This window comes from Herpailurus yagouaroundi, unplaced genomic scaffold, assembly GCF_014898765.1.
Source record: "Herpailurus yagouaroundi ecotype Mexico unplaced genomic scaffold, PumYag 28, whole genome shotgun sequence".
NCBI lineage: Eukaryota > Metazoa > Chordata > Mammalia > Carnivora > Felidae > Herpailurus > Herpailurus yagouaroundi.
The window spans coordinates 167,598,036-167,617,488 of NW_024412376.1; the positions used below are offsets into that span (position 1 = coordinate 167,598,036).

The 19,453-nt window shown below is 56.1% G+C and overlaps 1 protein-coding gene across 1 annotated transcript in view; it reads left to right on the plus strand.

The window, feature by feature from the left end:
* The window catches only part of ZFYVE28 (zinc finger FYVE-type containing 28), a 124,162-nt gene that overhangs the window by 97,645 nt on the left and 7,064 nt on the right, over positions 1–19,453 (plus strand). The window contains exon 8 of the mRNA XM_040495919.1: positions 19,124–19,257. Within this exon, the coding sequence (XP_040351853.1) occupies positions 19,124–19,257 (134 nt within the window). The remainder of the gene's footprint in view (positions 1–19,123; positions 19,258–19,453) is intronic.

A 19,453-nucleotide genomic window follows, 5' to 3' on the forward strand; every position in this document is an offset into this window, starting at 1 on the left:
CCTCCAGGGCTCCCCCGTAGAGCCAGGGGACCAGGAAAGGCAGGCCCGGTGGGGGTCTGCGGGACCCTGACACCTGCACACCTCTTTCGACTCCAGGCCGCTGTCCCTTCCCTTGCTCCCCACACCCTGGACTTATCTGGAACAAAGCAGATTCAGTGAGCACTGCCCCAGCACCCCCCATGTGCCTGCTGCGTCCTCAGCATCAGAAGAGAGGTGCTGGGTTCACACATGGCCGTTGTGTTGTCACCACCCTTGGTCCTCCCACCGGGGCCCTGCCTGCTTTGGCTGTGTCTGCCCAGTGGTGGTGGGCTTTTCCGTGTGGGGTCTGCAGTCACTCCTCACCCCTCCCCCGGCCCCAAGCAGCCACCGATTTACTTTGTGTCTCCATGGATCTGCCCCTTCTGGACAGTTCAGAGAACCAGAATCACACAATACGTGAGCCTGTCTCCTTTTGCTGAGTGTGTCTCCTTTCGCTCATCAGCGTCGTAGCAAATGCCAGTGCCGCCTTCCTTTTTGTGTCTGAGTAGTATTCTGCCGTTTTGTTGGTCGCCGTCGATGCGCATGTGCGTTGTTGATCCTTTTTGCTGCCGTGGATAGTCCTGCTCTGCAGATTCGTGAACACGGTTTTGTACAGTCAGAGGTTTTCATTTTTCTTGGGTGTGTATGCAGGAGTAGGATCGCTGCACCATATGCTAACTCTGTGGTCAGCTCTTTGAGGTGCTGTCGACTGGTTTCCAGAGGGTCTGCAGTTCTGTGCCCGCTGGGTCGTGCGTGAGGCCCCACCTTCTGGACATCCTCACCAGCGCTCATTATCACCTGAGACTTTTACCAACAGTGCGTTTGTCCTTAGGGGGCACACACAGCGTGGACTGCTCCCAACCCCCTCGAGACCGAGACCGTCCCTTTCTTTGAGACTGTGCCCCCGGTGTTACTCACAGCAGGTTATTTTATTTCATTCAACGTGAGACGCATAGAGATGGTCATTTGCATTTATTTCTGGAGATGTGCCCACTTTCCCTTCCAGCCGCGTGGCCCCCCGTGTGGCTGCACCAGACCCTGCTGTTACAGACGGTGCAAACATCTGTTTTTGAGGTGCAAGTCCAGCTTCCTCAGCCGTGTCCAGAGGGAATGAGTTATTGTCACAACCCATTGGGTGGCTTTCTTCATCAGGGCCTCTGACCCTGCGGCACAGAGCTGATTGGTAAGCGGATAACTTTTTTGCAAGGATGATAGGAAATCATCAGGAATTCTTTGACAGGATACGTGAATTTTTCAGCTTTTGACCTGCCCCCCTTTCTGGGTCCAGCCAGCGGACACCCGCTCTGTCTCCTGGTTTCCTGACGTGTCCCACAGTGGACACGGCTTGTTTGCCTCACAGACAGCTTCCCAAGGCCTCACTCACCATAGCACAAACGCTGAGGCTGAGCTGAGGAAAGGGAAGAGAAGCCCCACGGTGGCCTTGAGAGACAGTCCCATCTTGCAGGGAAGCCGCAGAGGGTCTGAGGAGGGAAGAATGTGGCAGGTGGTGGGATGATCAGGACAGACATGGGTGTGGGACAGGACCTTGGACAGCGATGCCCCCCCCCTTCCCCCTCCCCAAGCCCCTGTAGCGGGAATCCACCTGCAGTGCACACATCAGGAGCGCCTTTCGCTCATGTCACAAGCTGACCTCATGGGCGTGCTCGAACACTAATACAGAGGTGACAGAGCAGGGTACAATTAAAATGAACAGACACAAAGGACCAGCCTCACACAGGCAGGAAGTGCACCAAAATTCATGAGGCTTCACGATGGAGACTGTGGGCCTTGCATGCAGGGGCAGGTGACTACCCCTCCCATTCTGCAGATGGACAGGCTGGAGTTTGCCTCAGCTCCGAGTGCCTGGAAGATGTGGGTGGCCTGCAGCCTCCTGCCTGTCCTGACCTGCAGGTGACCGGTGGCTGGAGGAGTGAGCGGCAGGCGTGGCACTGTGCTCTTGAGCTCCCAGTCCTGAGGGGGAGTCACACAGGTGCAGCCTCACACCTCTTCGAGCCACACAGGGTTGGCCCAGGCGCACGGAGTTGTGACGGAGGGTCCGCCTGCCCCGAGGACACCTGGAGCGGATTTTCCTGCTTAAGCAGAAGACAGGTGGAAGGCAGGGCACTGGGGTCTCAGCTGGAGAAGCCCCCGCGGCAGCCCCCCAGGCCCTACATTCAGCCCGCCGCACCATGGCCCGTTCCACCAGCACTGTTGCCAGGATGGTGGGACATGGCCCTCAGCAGAATCCTGGGCAGAATGTTCCAGAATCATGGGTCCTTCAGCTTTTCTCTTTTTCCTGGCTTCTTCTCTCCTACCTTTTCAGGAAAAGTTAGGAGCTTTTTAAAGGAAAAGTTAACATTTTTTAAAAGCTTGTTCCCTGTCTAGACTCACCTCACTGTTCCAGAACCTTCCATGCTGTGGAAGCCTGAATAAGTCACTTGTCTACAACATGGAAGCTCATCCTGCTTCAAGTCTGTTTTTGTCCTTTCTGTGGACATTAGACTAGAGTGTGTCCATCCTGCTGCCTTGTTTAAAAAATAACACGGGCTCTCTTTTTTCTTATTATAAACATGGCCCCGTTCATTGTAGAAACTTTGGAAACAGAAGGAAATAAAAATCATCCCAAATCCCATGGGCAGTTTTATTTTTCTCACTAAATCTTATCTTGTGATCATTGCTCTGTAAAGCTCTTGAAAAACACGATTTCTGTTGAATTAGGATTTCTGTATCCTAAGAACATACCTAATTTCTTCTATGTTTTCCCACTTCCATATATTTTTTCTATGTTAAATTAGCTTTGTGGTCATGCTCCCTTACAGCTCTACATCTGCCTCTTGGATTGTTTTTTTAATGTTTATTTATTTTGAGAGAGAGAGAGAGAGAGAGAGAGAGAGAGCGAGAATCCCAAGTGGGCTCCACACTGTCAGCACAGAGCCTGACGCAGGGCTCAAACTCACAAACCGTGAGATCATGACCTGAGCCAAAATCAGGAGTCAGACGCTTAACCGACTGAGCCCCCCAGGCACCCCAGTTGGGTTATTTCTTGAGAATCGACTGTTAGTAGAGTCAGCACAGCAAAGGTATAAAGGTCTTACCATCACTTACGTCAGCTCACCTCCCAGAAGCCAGCCATGTACTGCCTGGGTGGGGGGCTGCCCCCGCCCACACAGCCGCAGCCCCAGTTTCCTCACCTTGAGGAGCAGAAGTGGGACCCTCTGTGCTGTTGGAGGTGGCTTTTCTCTGGTGGTCGGTACCCCGCGTACTTCTACCCGTTTCGTGGTTCCTCTGTCTGTGCACAAAGTGGCCGTTCACGTGTCTCGCTTATTTTCCAATTGGGTTTTCGTGTCTTTTTTACTGACTTGAAAACATTCCTTCTGGTGTGTCTGCTGTGGATAGATTTACCCAACGTGCTACTCGCCCTTTGACTTTATTTGTTGATGACGTCCATTTTGTTTTGCGTAATTAAATTTATAAAAATTCTAGAGACAACTTTTGGTTCTCACGTTTGTTGTTAGTTTGTCCTCTGGCTGATTGTGCATCTGCTACCCCCCTCACCTGCAAGGTCAGGGAGCACTGTCCTCGTCTCCTGCTAGTGTCCTGTGGCCATCCCCTCTTTCACCATCAACTCTGCACCCCAGTCTTAGAAGTCCCGTTGTTGTGTCTCCTGAGACCGTCTCTAACCATCAGAGGGAGCGTGACTGTCAGGGCCCGGGGCCATCCTGACACACAGGCACGGCTACTCCAGTCTCTGGCTCAGGGGGACCTCAGCAACCATCGTCACCGGCCCCGCCCTGCAGGGTCGCTCTGCGTCATTCAGTTCTTTGGCCACATTTGAGTCTGGCTGGTGGTGCCCCCCGCCTCTCCATCATGCACTTAGTGGGCCTCCCTGGCTGTCATTTTGGATAGAAAGATAAGAATCTGGAAGGCTGTCCTTTGCACGGGCTTCTGAGCTCCTGCTCTAAACAGGTGACATGTGCTTGGACCATGTGCTCCTTCTTGCAGAGGGGAGCTGCTGGCACACCTCGCCTGTGGCACCTCCTCCCCTGTTTGGGTGGCAGTATTGGAGGATGTGTTCCTCTGCACCTGCAAATTCCGGGGGTGGGGGGGTCGGGGGGGGGGGGGAAACCTGTGGGCTGGATGCTTGACCTTGACCTCCTCAAGCCTTGGTTTTGTCATCTGCAAAATGGGCTAACAATAGTCTCCAGCTCAGATGGCATCTGGAGGAGGAGCTGAGAGGCCACGGAACGTTGTTCCTTCATGTGAGTCCACGTCTTACTTGTCATTGTTACGTGTCTTCGTTACTCGCTGTTGTTATCTGACGCTGTGACTCACCCACTGTTACTCACCGCCTTGGTTCAGGATTGTTACTGACTGTTCCTGTTTCCAGTCTTGACTTTACCTCCCCATCACGTCACTGGATTTCACTGTTTCTGGGTCTGATTCCCACTCTTCACTGGTGGTGTGACCACCGGGCAGGGTTATCTCGGGCACCGCGGTGGGACTCTGTCCCGTGCTGACAGACTCTGGAGGAGGCCGGCCTCCAGCATCACCTCCTCACTGAACCTGAGTCTTGCCTGCCTGGCTCCTTTTCCAGTGAACGCCTTGCCTTCCTCTGTGCTGTGTCCCTGTCGTGGTTCCACCTGAGCTCCTCTGCCCTTTGCCAGGGTCGGGACGCAGGCTCAGAGGCATCAGGGCCCTGGGGATGCCTGTGGCTGCAGAGAGAAGGCCGGCTCCAGCTTCTCCCGAGGGCCCCACTGACCCTCTTCCCCATACAGTGGGAACTGTTTGAGATGCCTGCAGACCTCGGTCCTGCCCCAGTGCCCAGCCCAGGGGCTGCACAGGGTAAACCTCCCCCAGAGTATGTGGTGAGTGGTGAGTCCTCCATCATGTGGAAACCTTCCCCAGAGGTGTGGGACTGGCTCTTCTGATGTGCTTTGTGCACACATCACCGAATCAGTTTTCACTCCAGCAGACGGAGTCAGGTCGGCCGTTCCAGGCCTGGCGTCAGCCCCTTGCCCTGGGTGGGGCCTCATCAGTGTCCAAGGTCTACTGCTATCTTCCGGCCTCCATGACTTGGAAGGGCGTGCTTCCCTTTCCCGTGTAATATCAACAGCCTCGGATTCTGGTGCAGGTAGTCGGGGTGGTTGGGGGTGCTCTCGGGAACCAGTCCTGAGCCAGCACCTTCAAAGGTAAGGGGATGCCAGTCAAGACATGGGGGCAGTAAGGACTGTGCACTGCCTGGGCTGACTGGCCTCTCAGTGAGCGGAGACTTGGAGGAGATGTTTCCTGGCTGGGCCCCACCCGCTCCATTGCTGGGCTCTCTGCGGGGCTCAGCAGAACACCAGCTCTGGAACGGGGTGGCAGGGTGAGCCTGGGCCTGACCCTAACCTCTCTCTGGCAGCTGTGGGACCCTGGGCAGTAGGTCCTGCCCCATGAGGCCTTGTTTCGTCCCCATCGGGACACACACATCACTGCTGGTTCTGCCAGAGCCATTCTAGGGCTGGACACTGGGTGCAGGCCTTGCTGCTACTGCCATCCGTCCCTGCGGCCGGTGTCCCCACCACTGTGCAAAGAACATGGAGGCCTCCCACCACGTCCTGTCCCTGGAAGGAAAAACAGGAATGATTGAGTGGTTTAAAAATAGAGAAGGACTTGGAATTAATTAGACTCTCAAAAAACAGATTAGGCGTAATGACTGTCATCAAGTCAATTGTTACACCACGGGGCTGCTCTGCTGACACGGGGTGGGACAGGAGCCGAGCACTGGCATGAGGTCAGAGGGCAGGTCAGGGCTGGGTTCTCCCTGAGTCCCCTGAGCCCCTCACCGGCACCGCCATGCAACCTGCAGCATGCACAGTGACTAAGGCCCAAGCCGCTAGAACCCCTGGAGGGCGGTGGAGTGCCTGCACACAGGAGGCACTTGGGTCCTCGGGGTCCTGGGAGGGGCATGCCCTTCTCGTTGCGGGGCCTCACTGCCGTCACAGGCTGTCTTACAAACTCACAGCAGGGTGTGGAGCTGGAGAGAGCGCATCCAGCCTGGCTGTGCTCCAGGCAGTGACTGCATGGTGACCGCTGCATCAGCACCCGGGACAGCTCCGTCCTGGCCTCCACCCCCTGCTGACCCAGCATGCCCGCAAAGGTCCTCTCATTCCAGACAGCTTCTCCCTGCAGCCTGGCTGCCTCCCTGCACCCCAGACATCTCACGTTCTCCCACCCTGCCGCCCCCGCCGCCTTCACCACCGTCAGCTGCGCCCCTGGGTCCCATCCATTCTCCTCTTTTCCTTGCCCTCCCCACACTGTCCACTGTCCATCGGCCAGTGCCAGGAAGAAGATAAAATCCATGCATAAGGTGGAGAGTGATGGGTGGGCTCTGGGGCAGCTCCAGCAGTCAGAGCAATCAGGGTGGGCCTCCTGGGGTGGTGACATCCTCTGAGACCTGAATGGAAGGTGGGGAGGGAGGAGCTGTGTCCCAGGCAGCAGGTCCAACAAAGGCCAAGGTGCCAGAAAGACAGAGGGGATGCGGGGGGAAGCAGAAGGGGAGGGCAGGCATGGCAAAGCCCAGCGAGGTTAGTCAGACAAGGGGAGCAGTAATGTTGGTCCAAGAGGAAGGCACAGCATTAGAGGCAGTAACACGTGAGCACAGTGCGGACGCCCAGTCTGGTATTTCTAACCGGTTTCACCAGCTTTAGTGAAAGGTAACCGGCATAGAGTAGGCCGTGCTGAGTGAGGGTGCAGCTCCTCCACACATCCCCAAACCGTGGTGTGGTCAGGCTTTGTAACTTGAGCTGTTCTGATGGCCTGAAGTGGTATCGTGATGGTGGTTTCAACCTGCATTTCCTTAAGGGCTGCTGACGTTCAGCATCTTACCCACTCGAGTGCCATCAGCCTATCTAACTGGGGGAAGCCTCTACTGTATTCAAATCTTTTGCTGTTTCTTTCAACTGGGTGGTTTCCTTACTGAGTTTTGAGAGTTCTTCATTCACTCAGGAGCCCTTTATCAGAAATATAGTTTGCAAATATTTTCTCCCAGCCTGTGGCTTATCTTCTCATTCTGAGTATCTTTTGAAGAGTAGAAGTTCTTATTTCAGTGAAGTCCTATTTATCAACTTTCTTTCTTCCCTGGATTGGAGCTTTGGTATCAGATCTAAGGATTATTTTTATAACCCAAAGTCACAGAGGTTTTTCTTCTGTTCTAGAAGTTTTATATTTTTGGTTTTTATATTTAGGTCTATGATCAATTTAGGATTAACTTAGTATATGGTGTGAGGTATGGATCAAAATTTTACTGTGTTTTGCGTAAGGAAAACCAATTACTCCAGCACCATTTGTTGAAAAAGACCATCCCTTCCCTACTGAATTGCCTTTGCACCTTCATCAAAAATCAGTCAAGTGTATATGTGTGGGTTTGTTTCTGGACTCACTAGTCTGTTTCATTGGTCTGTCTATATTAATACCAATATCACACTGTGACGTATGGGCAGCTGGCCTTCAAAAAAATTTTTTGTTGTTGTTTAATGTTTTATCTTGAAAAAGAGAGAGAGGGAGAGAGACAGAGCGTGAGTGGGGGAGGGGCAGAGAGAGAGGGAGACACAGAATCTGAAGCAGGGTCCAAGCTCGGAGCGGTCAGCACAGAGCCCAATGCAGGGCTCAAACTCATGGACCGCGAGGTCATGACCTGCGCTGAAGCCGGACCCTTAACCGACTGAGCCAACCAGGTGCCCCTAAAATGTAGCTTAACGTCAGGTAGTGTAAATCTACAACTTCCTTCTTTTTCAAAGTTGTTTTGGTTATTCCGGGTCCTCTATGGATTTTAGGACCAGTTGTCAATTTATATGAAACAAAAACAAAAAACAATGCCTGCTAGGATTTTGACTGGAATTTTGTTGAATCTGTAGATCAACTTGGGAAGAATTAACCCCTTAGTAAGATCAAGTCTTCCAGTTCATGAACATAGTATATCTCTCCATTTACTTAGGCTCTTAATTCTCTCAGCAAACTTTCATAGTTTTTATTGTAAAAGTCTTGCACATCTTTTGTCAAATCAGATTTATCCCTAAGTATTTTATATTTTTGATGATATTATATTGTTTTATGATTTCAGTTTCCAATTGTTCATTGCTAATATGGGAGGTGCAATTGAGTTTTATATATTGATCTTATTTCCTACAACTTTACCAAACTCACTTTATTCATTATAGTTTTTATGAAGATTCATCACGTTTCCTGTAGATGATGATGTGGAAAAAAAGCCAATTTTACATTTCCTTTTCAGTCGGATGTTGTTTACTTCTCTTTCTTGCATTTTTGCCGTGGCAAAGACCTCTAGTACAATGTTGAATAGATTTGACACAGGATATTTTTGCCGTATTCCTGGTCTCACAGGGAAAGCATTTAGTGTCTGTTGTTGGCTGCAGGATTTTCATAGGCGCCATTTACCAGGTCCAGTAAGTTCTCTTTTATCCCCAGCTTGCTGAGAGTTTTTTTACCAAGAAAAGATGGATTTTCTCAAATGCTGCTTCTGTATCTTTTGGGATGATCATATAGTATTTATTTATTTATTTTTTTAGTCTATTAATGTGATAAGTTACATTGATTGATTTTCAGATGTTAAGTGAATCTTACCTTCCTGGGATGAACTTTACTTGGCCATTAGGTATTATCCTTTTTATGTATTGTTGGTTTTGATTTGCTAAAATTTTATTAAGTATTTTGCATCTGATTGTGAGGAATGCTGGGCAATAGTTTTCTATTCTCATAATTTCCTTTTCAGAATTGGGTATCAGGGCAAAGCTGAGACCTAGGATGAGTTGGGGGGGCCCTTTCACTTCTTCAGTCTTCCGGAAGAGTTTGGTAGAGCGGGTATTCTTTCTGCCTTAGATATTAGTTTGAATTAGATACTAGTTAGATGTTAGTTTGAATTCACCAGTGAAGCTGTCTGGGCCTAGCGTTTTCATGGGAAGGTTTTTTGGCTTCAATGTTTTTACTGGATGTAGGTTTGCTCAGTTACCCGTTTCTTCCTCAGTGAGTGGAGGAGTTTACTTGCATTGTCCTCAGTCCCTACCCTGTCCTCTTGACGTCCCCTCAGACAGGCTGATACCAAATAGCTGGGTGATGGTCCCCTGCTTGGAAGTCCCCAGGGCTCCCTACTCTCCTGGTCTCTTGGACCCTGGGCAACTGCTCCGCCACTGCCCCCTTGTACCCTCCTAGTGTCAGCTTTCCAGGTGCTCTCTGCACTCTTGTGCCTCTGGTCCTTGTTTGCTCCTTGGGTCACTGTCCCCTCCCTCTCTGCCATGACATCCCTCCCTGTCATACCAAGTCACCATGTGCCTTTGATGAAACCCATGGGAAAATTTGCCCCTGTGGCCTCACTGAGTCCCATAGCAACATTTCATTGGTGTCCCTGCTTCACAGGTTGGAAGCAGGAGCTCAGAGACCCTCTAATCTGTCTGACTCCAGTTTGGGGGCCCCTGCAGGACCCCTGGGCCCATCCCCAGAGCCCAGCCTCGAGTCTCATGTCTTCTCACCCATCCTGCCAGCCCCCACGCCACGTCCCTCAGGCTGGAGGGTATGACTTAGGGTGCTTGGTTGGGGGAACATCCTTGCCCTAGATCAAGTGAAAATGAGGGGCCACCAAGGGTTGGAAGGCAGCTGGCCTCAGGAGGATGCCCTGGGATTTGGAGGGGGACCTCAGGGCTCACGTCTGGCCTCTCACATCCTGGGTTCTTTCCCTCAAACTCCTGCCCCTGCAGCGGACCTCTTGTGGGCCGCTGGCCTTCCACTCAGTGCAGCCCTGCTTCCCAGGCAGGGTCTGTGCCCTCATCCCAGCCAGGGGAAGGGCACTGGCCTGCAGTTCTGGGTCTCCAGGCACAACCATCCCATAGCCCTCCCTGCAGCCCCAGGCCTGCCCACTCCTTCTGTATGCAGGGCTCCACGGGGCAGGGTGGAGGGCTCTGAGCAGGGGTGCCGTGTGCTTGGTAAGCACTGACCCCTTCTCCTTGGGATGCGGGATGGAGGGGAGGGCATGGGGTGCAGCCCCAGCAGCACCCTCGAGGGGTCGTGGGGTCGCCTGCTCCACCCCATGGGGCCAGGTGAATCCCTGTCTGCAAGGCCACCTCCCCTGCACGACACTTCCTCCCACCTTCACGGAGGCAGAAACCAGAGAAAGCAGGTTTAAATTGCTGAGTGTGGTCCAACAGGGACACCAGGCGGTGTCCACAGTCAAGTTCACCCGCTGCTTTGTTCATCAGCCCTGGCGCCTTATGTTCTGAGAGCTTTTGAAAGCAGCAAAAGTGCAGGAAGAGTGTGTGAGTTACGACAGCGGAAGGTAACACAAGTCCCCTCTGCTCATGCGACAACCACACGTGTGTATTTATAAAATACACACGGCCGTGTGCTTTTTCCTCGTCTGTGTTTCCTGGCTTTTCTAGACTAGAGCATGAGGATCAGGTTCCCATAACCCAACCATGGGACCTTCTCCAGAGCTGGGCTGTGCCATGCCACCAGAGGAGTGGGACCGCGGCTCCCACCCCTCTCCACAGAGGGAGCCAAGTGTGCACCTGACCTCAGGGTGGCGAAGGGCCAGGCAGTGCCCAGGGCGGGCAGCGAGCCCAGAGGGAGTGGGGAGGCAGGCTGGGAGGAGCTGCCTGCGTCAGCGGCTGCTTCGGGGCCCTGCCCTGCTCTGCAGCCCCAGCTCTGGACAGTGTCTCCCCGGGGCTGTCGGTGACAGGGCTGTAGTCTCATGAGTGGGCAAGGCTGGGCAGGGTGGGTGTGCCAGGGCCTGGGGACACACGGGACCTGTCGGGATAGCTGTGGGATGAATGGAGGGTCATCATGGCAACATGGGAGGCACCAGGGCATCAGGCCCTCCTCAACCCTGGAGGTGTCCCCCCCCTGTTTTGTGGACCCTCCTCGGGTACCAGCAGGCTTGGGGTCACTCGAGGCAAGATGGACCTGAGAGCCACCAGGCTTTCCCTCTGGGCTCCAGGGGGAGCGGCCTGTGTGGTCTTCCTGTGGCCTGTGTCTGGGGGAGAACTCTGACGGGCCCTGCTGGCCACCCCATCTGTCTGTTATCAGGCAGGGATGGCTCAGCAAGGACCGTGGGCACTGGGCAGGACATCTGCTGTCTGTCCTCCCTGTCCGGGGAAGTCACAGGTCCCCAGAACTTCCTAAGCTTTTGGGGGCCCTGCAGAGCATCCTTTGGTGACAAGGGGGCTCACTGAGGCTTCCTGGCTGTCCCCCAGTGTTGTAGGGGGACAGTTGTGCCCCTGTGTTCCTTCTGGATGAACATCACCCACCAGGCTGACCAGGTGGTATTTGCAGGGCGTCTGGGAGCCTGGCACACGGCCCGGGTGGTCTCGGGGCTGCTGCTTCACAGTGGGATTCCGCTGGGGGGTGATGTGCCCACAAACAGTGTGGGGCAGACCCTCGGCCGCCTCTGGGCTGGGCCCTGCCTCATGTCCATCCCCTGCCTAAGCCTCCGGACGGCCGACCTCCTCGACGGTGGTAGTGGGGGAGCCTGGCCCCAGCCTCACGGCCCCCTTGCCCTTGGGGAAGCTGTGCATTCTCCCCGTGTTACAGGCCGAGGGGGGAATCACACGCACCCCCAGCCCCACCCTCCACCGTATGTGTCTGGATGTCCTTCTTCGGAGGACCCTGCACGGGTGGCATTGTTTTCCCAGTTTACAGACCAGGAAACTGAGGCTCCGGGAGATCACCTTCCTCTGCCCAGATGGCAGAGGTGATGATGCCAGAAGCCTTCAGCCTGTGCTAATTTCCAGGGACTCCCAGCCCGGCCCTGGGACTCTTGCCCATGGCAGGCCTCCCCCTGGGGCAGTGGCCATGTGCAGGGTCCCCTCGGGGGTCCCCTCCTCCTTGTCACCACCCCAGAGCCCCTCAAGGGCAGGTGCCGCTGGTCCACTGTGGCCCCAGGACCCAGCTCAGGGCCTCATGACCCCAATTCCAACCGTACCTGACTTCTCAGACTAGGGCCTGATCCTGTCAGAGCTGGGCCACCTACCAGTCTCTCTGCTGGTTTTCCTGGGAGGTAGAGACCCCTGCCCAGTGACCAGGGCTGGAGTGGGAGAGAGGTAGGCCCTTCTCAGATGCGGAGATCCATTGGCAGCTCTCCAGGGCAGTGGGCCCTGAGGCCAGCGTCTGGCAGAAAATGCCCCTCACAGGGACATACCGAGCCCTGGGGAAGTGTGGACCTGGGGAGCAGCCGCAGCAGAAAGGTGGTGGGAAGATGGGGAGACAGGGAGGCCAAGAAGGTCCTGTCTCCACAGAGTTCACAGCAGCAGAACCACATCAGAACTCTGCAGGCAGCAGGGGCCAGGCAGGGCTGCCCGAGGTCGGGGGGTGTCCTAGGGTGCTGTGGGCCCCGGGTATGGGGAGACTGGGGGTCTCCGTGGACTCATAGACTCTTCTCATGCCATGCCGCCTCCTCCAGGAAGCCCTCCCTGCTGTATGGTGACTATCCGTAACTGACACAGGTATCAATGGGATTCTGATTTCTTGCTTCTGCCTCCCAGATGGGAGCCAAGGGCAGGACCCGCCATGCCTGACCGGCCTGGGCAGGGCAGGGGTCCATGGACTCACTGAAGTAGGAAAGGAGAGAGACGTAAAGGTGCTTGCTCATCTCTTAGGACATCAGTGGTAATGCTCCTGAATCAGAGGAAATGGAGACATCAGCTAATTTTCAGTATATTGTTTACATTTGCTGCTTGGACCAAACTGCCAGTTTTTACAGTCCCTCAGCGATCGGCCCCAGGGTCCCGTGGGGGTCCTATGACTCTGGAGTGGGAACAGGCCGCTGCTTCTCCAACAGCCATGGGAGAGCCAGCGAGGGTAGACCGCACGGGGCGGGAGGGCAGAGGGGTGGGCGGCGCCCGGAGCGCCCGCGGGACCCCCACGGCACACGGATCTGTGTACTGTGGTGTTTGTTCAAACATCACCGGAAATCACTGCCTCGTGTCTGGGCTTCTACCGGGAGGCCCTGCGGCTTACGGAGCCTTCATCAGAGGCGGGAGTGGCCCCCTCTCAAAGCATCATCTCTGTCCCTGCTAACTATTGCCGTTTACGGAAGAGAACAGTGAGGTTCGGGGACGGGGCGATTCGCCCACAGTCACGAGGCTGGACACAGGTGCACAGGGAGCCTTCCACGTCCTGTGAGGGATGGCGGTGTGAACCCACACTCGCGTGCGGCACGCAGCGACCACTGTTGTTTTTGTAGTCACAGGAGCCCGCGCGCGTGGACTCTGGTGTCACCCCGTCTCCAGCCCCATCCACTCCCACCGGCGGTGACGCGCCCCCCCCCCCCCTTAGGGGCTGCCCTGGCCTTGGAGGGCTCGTCTCTGAGTCCCGGCCCCATCCCCGGCCAGTGAGGCCCAGGCGCCTTCTGGTGGTGTAGAGTTGGGGTGCCGGCCCGGGGCAGCGTCTCACCTCCTCAGAACTGACGGCGCTCAGGAGGCCACAGCGGGCGGTGGGGAGGGTGCGGCTGGGGGCGTGAGCTCCATCCTGGTGCCAGTGCGCTGCAGCCAGGGTGTGGGGAGTGAGCTGGTTCCCACCTGGTGAACCGTGGCGGCTCCTGAATGATGGTCTCTCTTCAACATGTACACACCCAGCATCTCGCTTTTAAAATCTTCCCATTAAAATTAAAACATGACAGGATCCATGCACAGGTCACAGGCAAATGAGTTACGTCTTTTAAGTAATACAAGCCTGTAACGTGACATCTTCTGGAAAGGAGTTTGTTTGAAAACTGCTGCGGAGTCAGGTGAGGTTGCTGCCAGTCAGAGTGGACCCTTGGTCCCGTCGCTCTCCTGTCCCTCTGTCCCTGCCCAGTACTTGGGAGAGTGGCCAGCCTCTGGCACCCCTGTGCAGCCACTGTCCTGGGTGTGCCACCGTTCTGAGTGTGCATACTCACACTGTGCACACACATCCCACGTACGCGCATACACACACACACTGATGTTCTCACACACGCACGCTGTCCGCGCATTCACATGTACGTAGACACACGTGCACTCAGACCCACCCAGGACATCCCGGTGGGTGGGGAAGGTGTGTGTCAGCTCCACCACCCTAGCATGGTTGGGGACCCCCCCCCCCCGTCTTCCCGCCGGTGGGGCTGTGGGCGGCCCCGGGATGCTGAGGGGGAGCGAGACTCTGCCCTGGGCCCGGGCACTTGCGTCAGAAGCGTCACCCGCAAGCTCAAGGTGCCAGGCAGCCCCGCGCCCCTCTGCCTTCCGCATCTCTTCCAGCCCTGCCTCACCGCCGCCCTGGACAGCAGGTGCTAGGCAGGACCCTCACGGAGCCCCTACTCCCTCCACTCCTCGGCGCCCCCTCGCGCGCTGCAAATCTGTGGAACGAACGTAGCAAACACACGCCTCCCAGCAAAGCAATTTCCCTAGAGGTTTAAACACTGATTATGAGCTTAGCGTCCCTTAAACGATTCCAGCCATAATTACGTGTGTAATGTGACCGCCTCTTTTGAAGGCTTGGCGAGCGCGAGCAGGCCTTATCGGTAGGAGCCGGCTGTGTCCTCCCCGCCACAACGGCCCCACCTCTCGCGGCCACACGTGCTCGTGATCGGGCTTGTCCTCGCTGGGCCCATCGGTGGCTATCCTAGTGCCCATTCTGTGCCTAAGGGAGCAGTTTCTGGGCCCAGCAAGTGAGTGATGGAGGTGGGATCGCGTTTCCGGCTGTGTCCGGACCGGCTTCCCGGGGCAGCAGGGGCGTACTGCCACACGTCGGGGGCTTCGGACGACAGAGACCTCCCTTGTCACAGTCCTGGAGGCCAGAGTCCAAAATCCAGGGCCACCCTCCCTGGGGAGGCCCCCCTCCCCCCAGGGAGGGTCCTTCGCCTGGAGCCCTGGCTCCCGGGGCTCCAGCTGCTCCTGGGCTTATGGCCATGTCCTCTGTCCCCCTCTGTCCACACTCAGCCTCCTGTCTGGGTGTCTCCCCCCCTCCTCTTAGAAAGACCCTTGTCATCAGATTCAGAGCCTGCCCGGACAGTCCAGGATGAGCTCCTCTCGAGATCCTATGCTTACTTACATCCCCAAAGATCCTTTTTCCAAATAAGGCCCCAGTCACAGGTTCTGGAGGTTTGACGTGAACACATCTTTGGGGGGGCTCCCCCATTCTTCCCAGAGGAGTTGTGACACCAGAAGGGTGAGGAGGCCCATGTGGCATTACAACTGTGGAGAAAGCGTTTATTCCCAGGGAACCCACTTCCGGCTCTCCTCCATATCTAATGGATTCATATTCTTTGTTCAGCAGATACAGAGTGGGAGGCTAGTGTGGGGTGGGGGGCTGTCTTTGATGCTGGGGTACAGCAGTGAACGGAAGTTGCTGCCGAGCCAACCTGGCCTTCTCCCAGAGTAAGACACACAGTCGGCACACACATGCTATGTCAGGATGCGGAGTGTCCCCGTGAGCAGAATGCAGGGTGGGGTCAGGAAGAGAGCTGGGGTGGGGGTGGGGGTGGGGGGGTCCTGTTTGTGGTCAAGGAAGGCCCTTGCAATAGAGCGTACCAAATAGAGGCGTCTGGGGGTATCCAGAAAAGGAGCATTCTGGGCCCACTGATATCTGTGCAAAGGCCCTGTGGCCATGGCATGTTTGGCTTGTCTGTGACAACAAGGACCAAGTCTGAGAAGCTTGAGTGAGTGGAGGGCGCGGGAGGGGAGGGTGACAGAGAGGGCTCCAGACTAGGCCAGGCACCGTAAGCCTCGCCCGGTAAGGCTCTTTGCTTTTACTTGGACTAATTGAGAGGCAGGGGTAGAAGGTTTCAGCAGAGGAAAGACATGTTCTGACTTGTTTGAAAAGATTCATTGTCCTGGGCCTTCTGTAATCTTGGTAGGAGCTGCAGCTCCTTGGGGTGGCCCCTGGCATGGTCAGGGGAGTTCCTGCCTGGCAAGTCCTGGCAGGTGCTGGGCTCCTCTGAGGCCTAAGGTGATTCCCCTCAGTGAGTCTGCCGGGGGCGGCCCTGTGGTCATGCCGAGCGAGGCAGGGCTCTGCAGGAGCCCTGGGTCCAGGCCTCTGAACACAGTCCCCAGGCCGACCAGGGCCCCACCAGCCCTTGTCAGCCTCCTGCCTGGGCAGTGAAGCAGAAGGGGCAGACCCTGGCAGACGGGGTGTGTGCGGAGACGGGGTGTGTCCTATAGATGCGAGTGGCCCTCTGCTTCCAGCCTGTGTGGTGTCCACCAAGGGTCCAGTGCCTGCCACTGGCCAGCAGTCTAGCAACTGCCCTTGCAGGATCAGCATCCACAGGCCCTGGGCAGTGCCCAGACAGTGGCCATCCCTGTGGCCCCTGGGGACCAGGCAGACCGACTAGACCCAGGCTCAGGTCCCAGGTCAAATTCTTCCTGCAGCAGTCTGGTCTTTTGTTCCCCGAGCCCCTAGAAGCCGATTTTCTGCCTAGGATCAGTGTCTTTGTGGAGTCCTTGTCCCTCTGCCTCTCTCTCCACGGGCCCCCCCTACCCTGCTCAACCAGAGCCTCAGGGAGCCTTCACGGCCTCAACTCTCTGTGGGGCCAGGGCCCTTCCCCTGGTTTCTGTGTGCTGGCCGCCCCACATCGTCCAGGGCCTCTGGAGCATGGATCTGCGGGGCTGGGGCTGCAGGGCTGACCCCCAGGGGGCGCCCCGAGCCGCTTCTGTCCCGGCTTGGGACGAGCTCCCGCCACAGGCAGGGCTGTGGTGCCACCTGCTGCCGACGGGCGCTTCCTCTCTCCTGGAAATCACGTTCATTCTGATCACAAAGGTAATACTTGCTCCTAGAAGACACTTTGGAAAAGCATAGTTTATCCATGGTCCCACCACTCAAATATACGTGATATTAATGCTTTGCTTTTATTGCGTTTCCCTGTCTCTCCTTATGTACATATGATCTCCCTAATTTTTAAAATGCTGCCTTTTCATTTAATAGTTTAACATTTCTAGCATCTGTCCCTTCTACAAAATGGAAATTGTATGGATGTGACCTGATGATCTGTTGAGCCAGCCCACTGATGACAGACATTTAACTTACGAACCATTTCCCGAATGTGAGTTCACTAGATGATTGCAAGAAAACGTTCCTTTATTTTATATTCACAGTTTGGCAAACATTTTCACCAGCCCATAAAGAAACCCTGTACCTGTTATTAATCGGTCATTCCCCATCTCTCGCCCCTGGCCCCACAGCCCTCCTCTGCCTTCTGCGTCTGTAGGCTTGCCTCTTCTAGATGGTTCGCATAAATGGAATCACACCCTATGGGGCCTTCTGTGACCGGCTTGTCTCAGTCAGCCCGGTGTCTTCCAGGTTTGTCCTTGTAGTGTGTGCAGAACTTCCTTTTACGGTCGAATAACGTCCCACCGTGGGGACCACACTGTTTATCCACTATCTGTTGGTGGGGTTGGAGAGCAAGCTTCTGTGAACACGGGTGTGTGGTATTTATTTGAGCCCCTGCTCCCAAATCTTTTGGGCAAAGCTGTCACCTGACACTGGGGACGCTGAGTGGTAGCTGACGTTGTGAACAGTGAAGTCCCCTCCCCCTTTCCTCACTCAGCTCCCAGGGCGGGGACAGCAGGTGGAGGGCAGCCAGGCCCCCCACGCTCAGGCTGAAAGTCCGGGGCCTGCCTGGGAAACTCCGCGGCTCAGGAGGAGAGGGTGTAGACCTGCCCGAGGGTGCCAGCTTGGTACCCAGCCTCACACTGCCAGCCTGCCCTCACCTCTCCGTGGCCCAGGGAAGCATTAAATACTCATAGTGGATATTCATTATTGTAGAGTGTGCCAATAACGTGTGCACTCTCACACCGCCCTTGGGAGCCCGTGCAGCCCAGCCTCCCTCTGTACCGGACAGGGGCTGGGGGGGGGGGGGGCGGACAATGGCCCCAAACCTCAGGCGTGTCACATCTTTGTGCTTCTTAATGGTCTTTCCTCCCTGGACGTACCCCCACATAAGACCTAGGGCGGTCCTGCGTGTTTCTGCGCCGTGTGAGGGACCCACACAGTGTGTGAGGGTCTGTGACCCGCCCCCCTCTGCCTCTGTCGACTCTGCCCCTGCAAGACTAGATCGCCCCATCGCTGAGCAACCAGTGCCACAGTGAGGATCCTGCCACGCCTGCGGCCACAAGGGCAGAGTTCCACGTGCGTGCCAGTGGCAGCCCCCGGGGTGGGAGCTTGGGCAGCTGGTGCCAAGTTCTCTCTCTGAAGCTGTGGCCCCAGCAGTGCGAGGCTGCCTTTGTTCCACCTACACCACGTGGCCTTCAGTGCCTCCCTCTGAAACGGGACGGACAACCAAGGACCAGGCCTCTGGCACGGAAAGCAGATCCACTACCTCCCGGAAAGGAGAAGGAGGTAGTGCAGGCAGCCGTTGGCCACGTTTAAAAGTCTTGCATCTGTGGAGCCGCAGGGAGAGCATCAATTAAAACGTCGTGTAAGAATTGGAGGCACCTGAAGGGGGGCAGACGGCCCTCCCCCCCCCCCACCGTGGGGAGGAGCAGGGACGTGCATGGTGGGAGCGGAACCCTGTGTTCGTAACAAAGCCCCACACGCAGGGAGTTAAAACAGCGGAAATTCATCCTTCACAGCTGGGAGGCCCTGTCTGTCTGCGTCTCCTCTCATAAGGACACTTGTCACGGGGTTAGGGCCACCCGATAATCCAAGATGATTTTCTCCTCTCCGGGTCTGTACCTTGATCTCAGCTGCAAAGACCCTTTATCCAAATTAGTCCCGTTTGCGCTCAGGGTGTAGGTGGCCGAGTTCTAGGAGGAAGTCAGTAGATGATGTCAGTCGGAGGGAGAAGGGGGGGGGGGGGCCTGAGCATGTGAGTCCACACCAGGTGGTCTACACCAGCAGAGAGGAAGGAGTTGAGAGTGGCTACAGCAAAGTGAGGGCAGCAGACAGGGCAGGGCCAGGCCAGGAGCCCTGCTGTGCCAGCTGGCTTGTTAGGTGGTGCCTGTGACCTTGATGACACTCTGAAGCTACCAGTACCTCCCGGCAGCTCGGCTGTGGTGCAGTGGGAGCCTCCAGGGCAAAAAGAGTTTGGTTCTCGCTCCTGGCTTTCAGGCTCCAGGAGCCCCTGGCGGTGCCCGTGCCCCCCACACCCTGTATCTCCTTCTCTGTGCAGTGGCCCCACGGCCGGTTCAGGTTCCTCAGACAAGGCCGGGCTGGAGACGGTCCCCTTGGCCACAAGAGAGAAGATCCGGTCCAGGTTCCACGGCAGCCACGACCTGATCCACCGCCTGTTTGTCTGCATTTCAGGTGCTGGCTGGGCCCGCGTGGAGCGGGGGCCTCAGGGGGTGGGCGGGGCCTAGCTGACGGCGGGCTGCAGGGTGGGGGCCTTGTTGGGAGTGGGTGGGGCCTCAGGGTGGGGAGGGCCTGGCAGAGGGAGGGCTGCAGGTTGGGCGGGACCTCGAGTGTGGGCGGGGCCTGTCTGAGGGTGGGCTGCAAGGTGGGG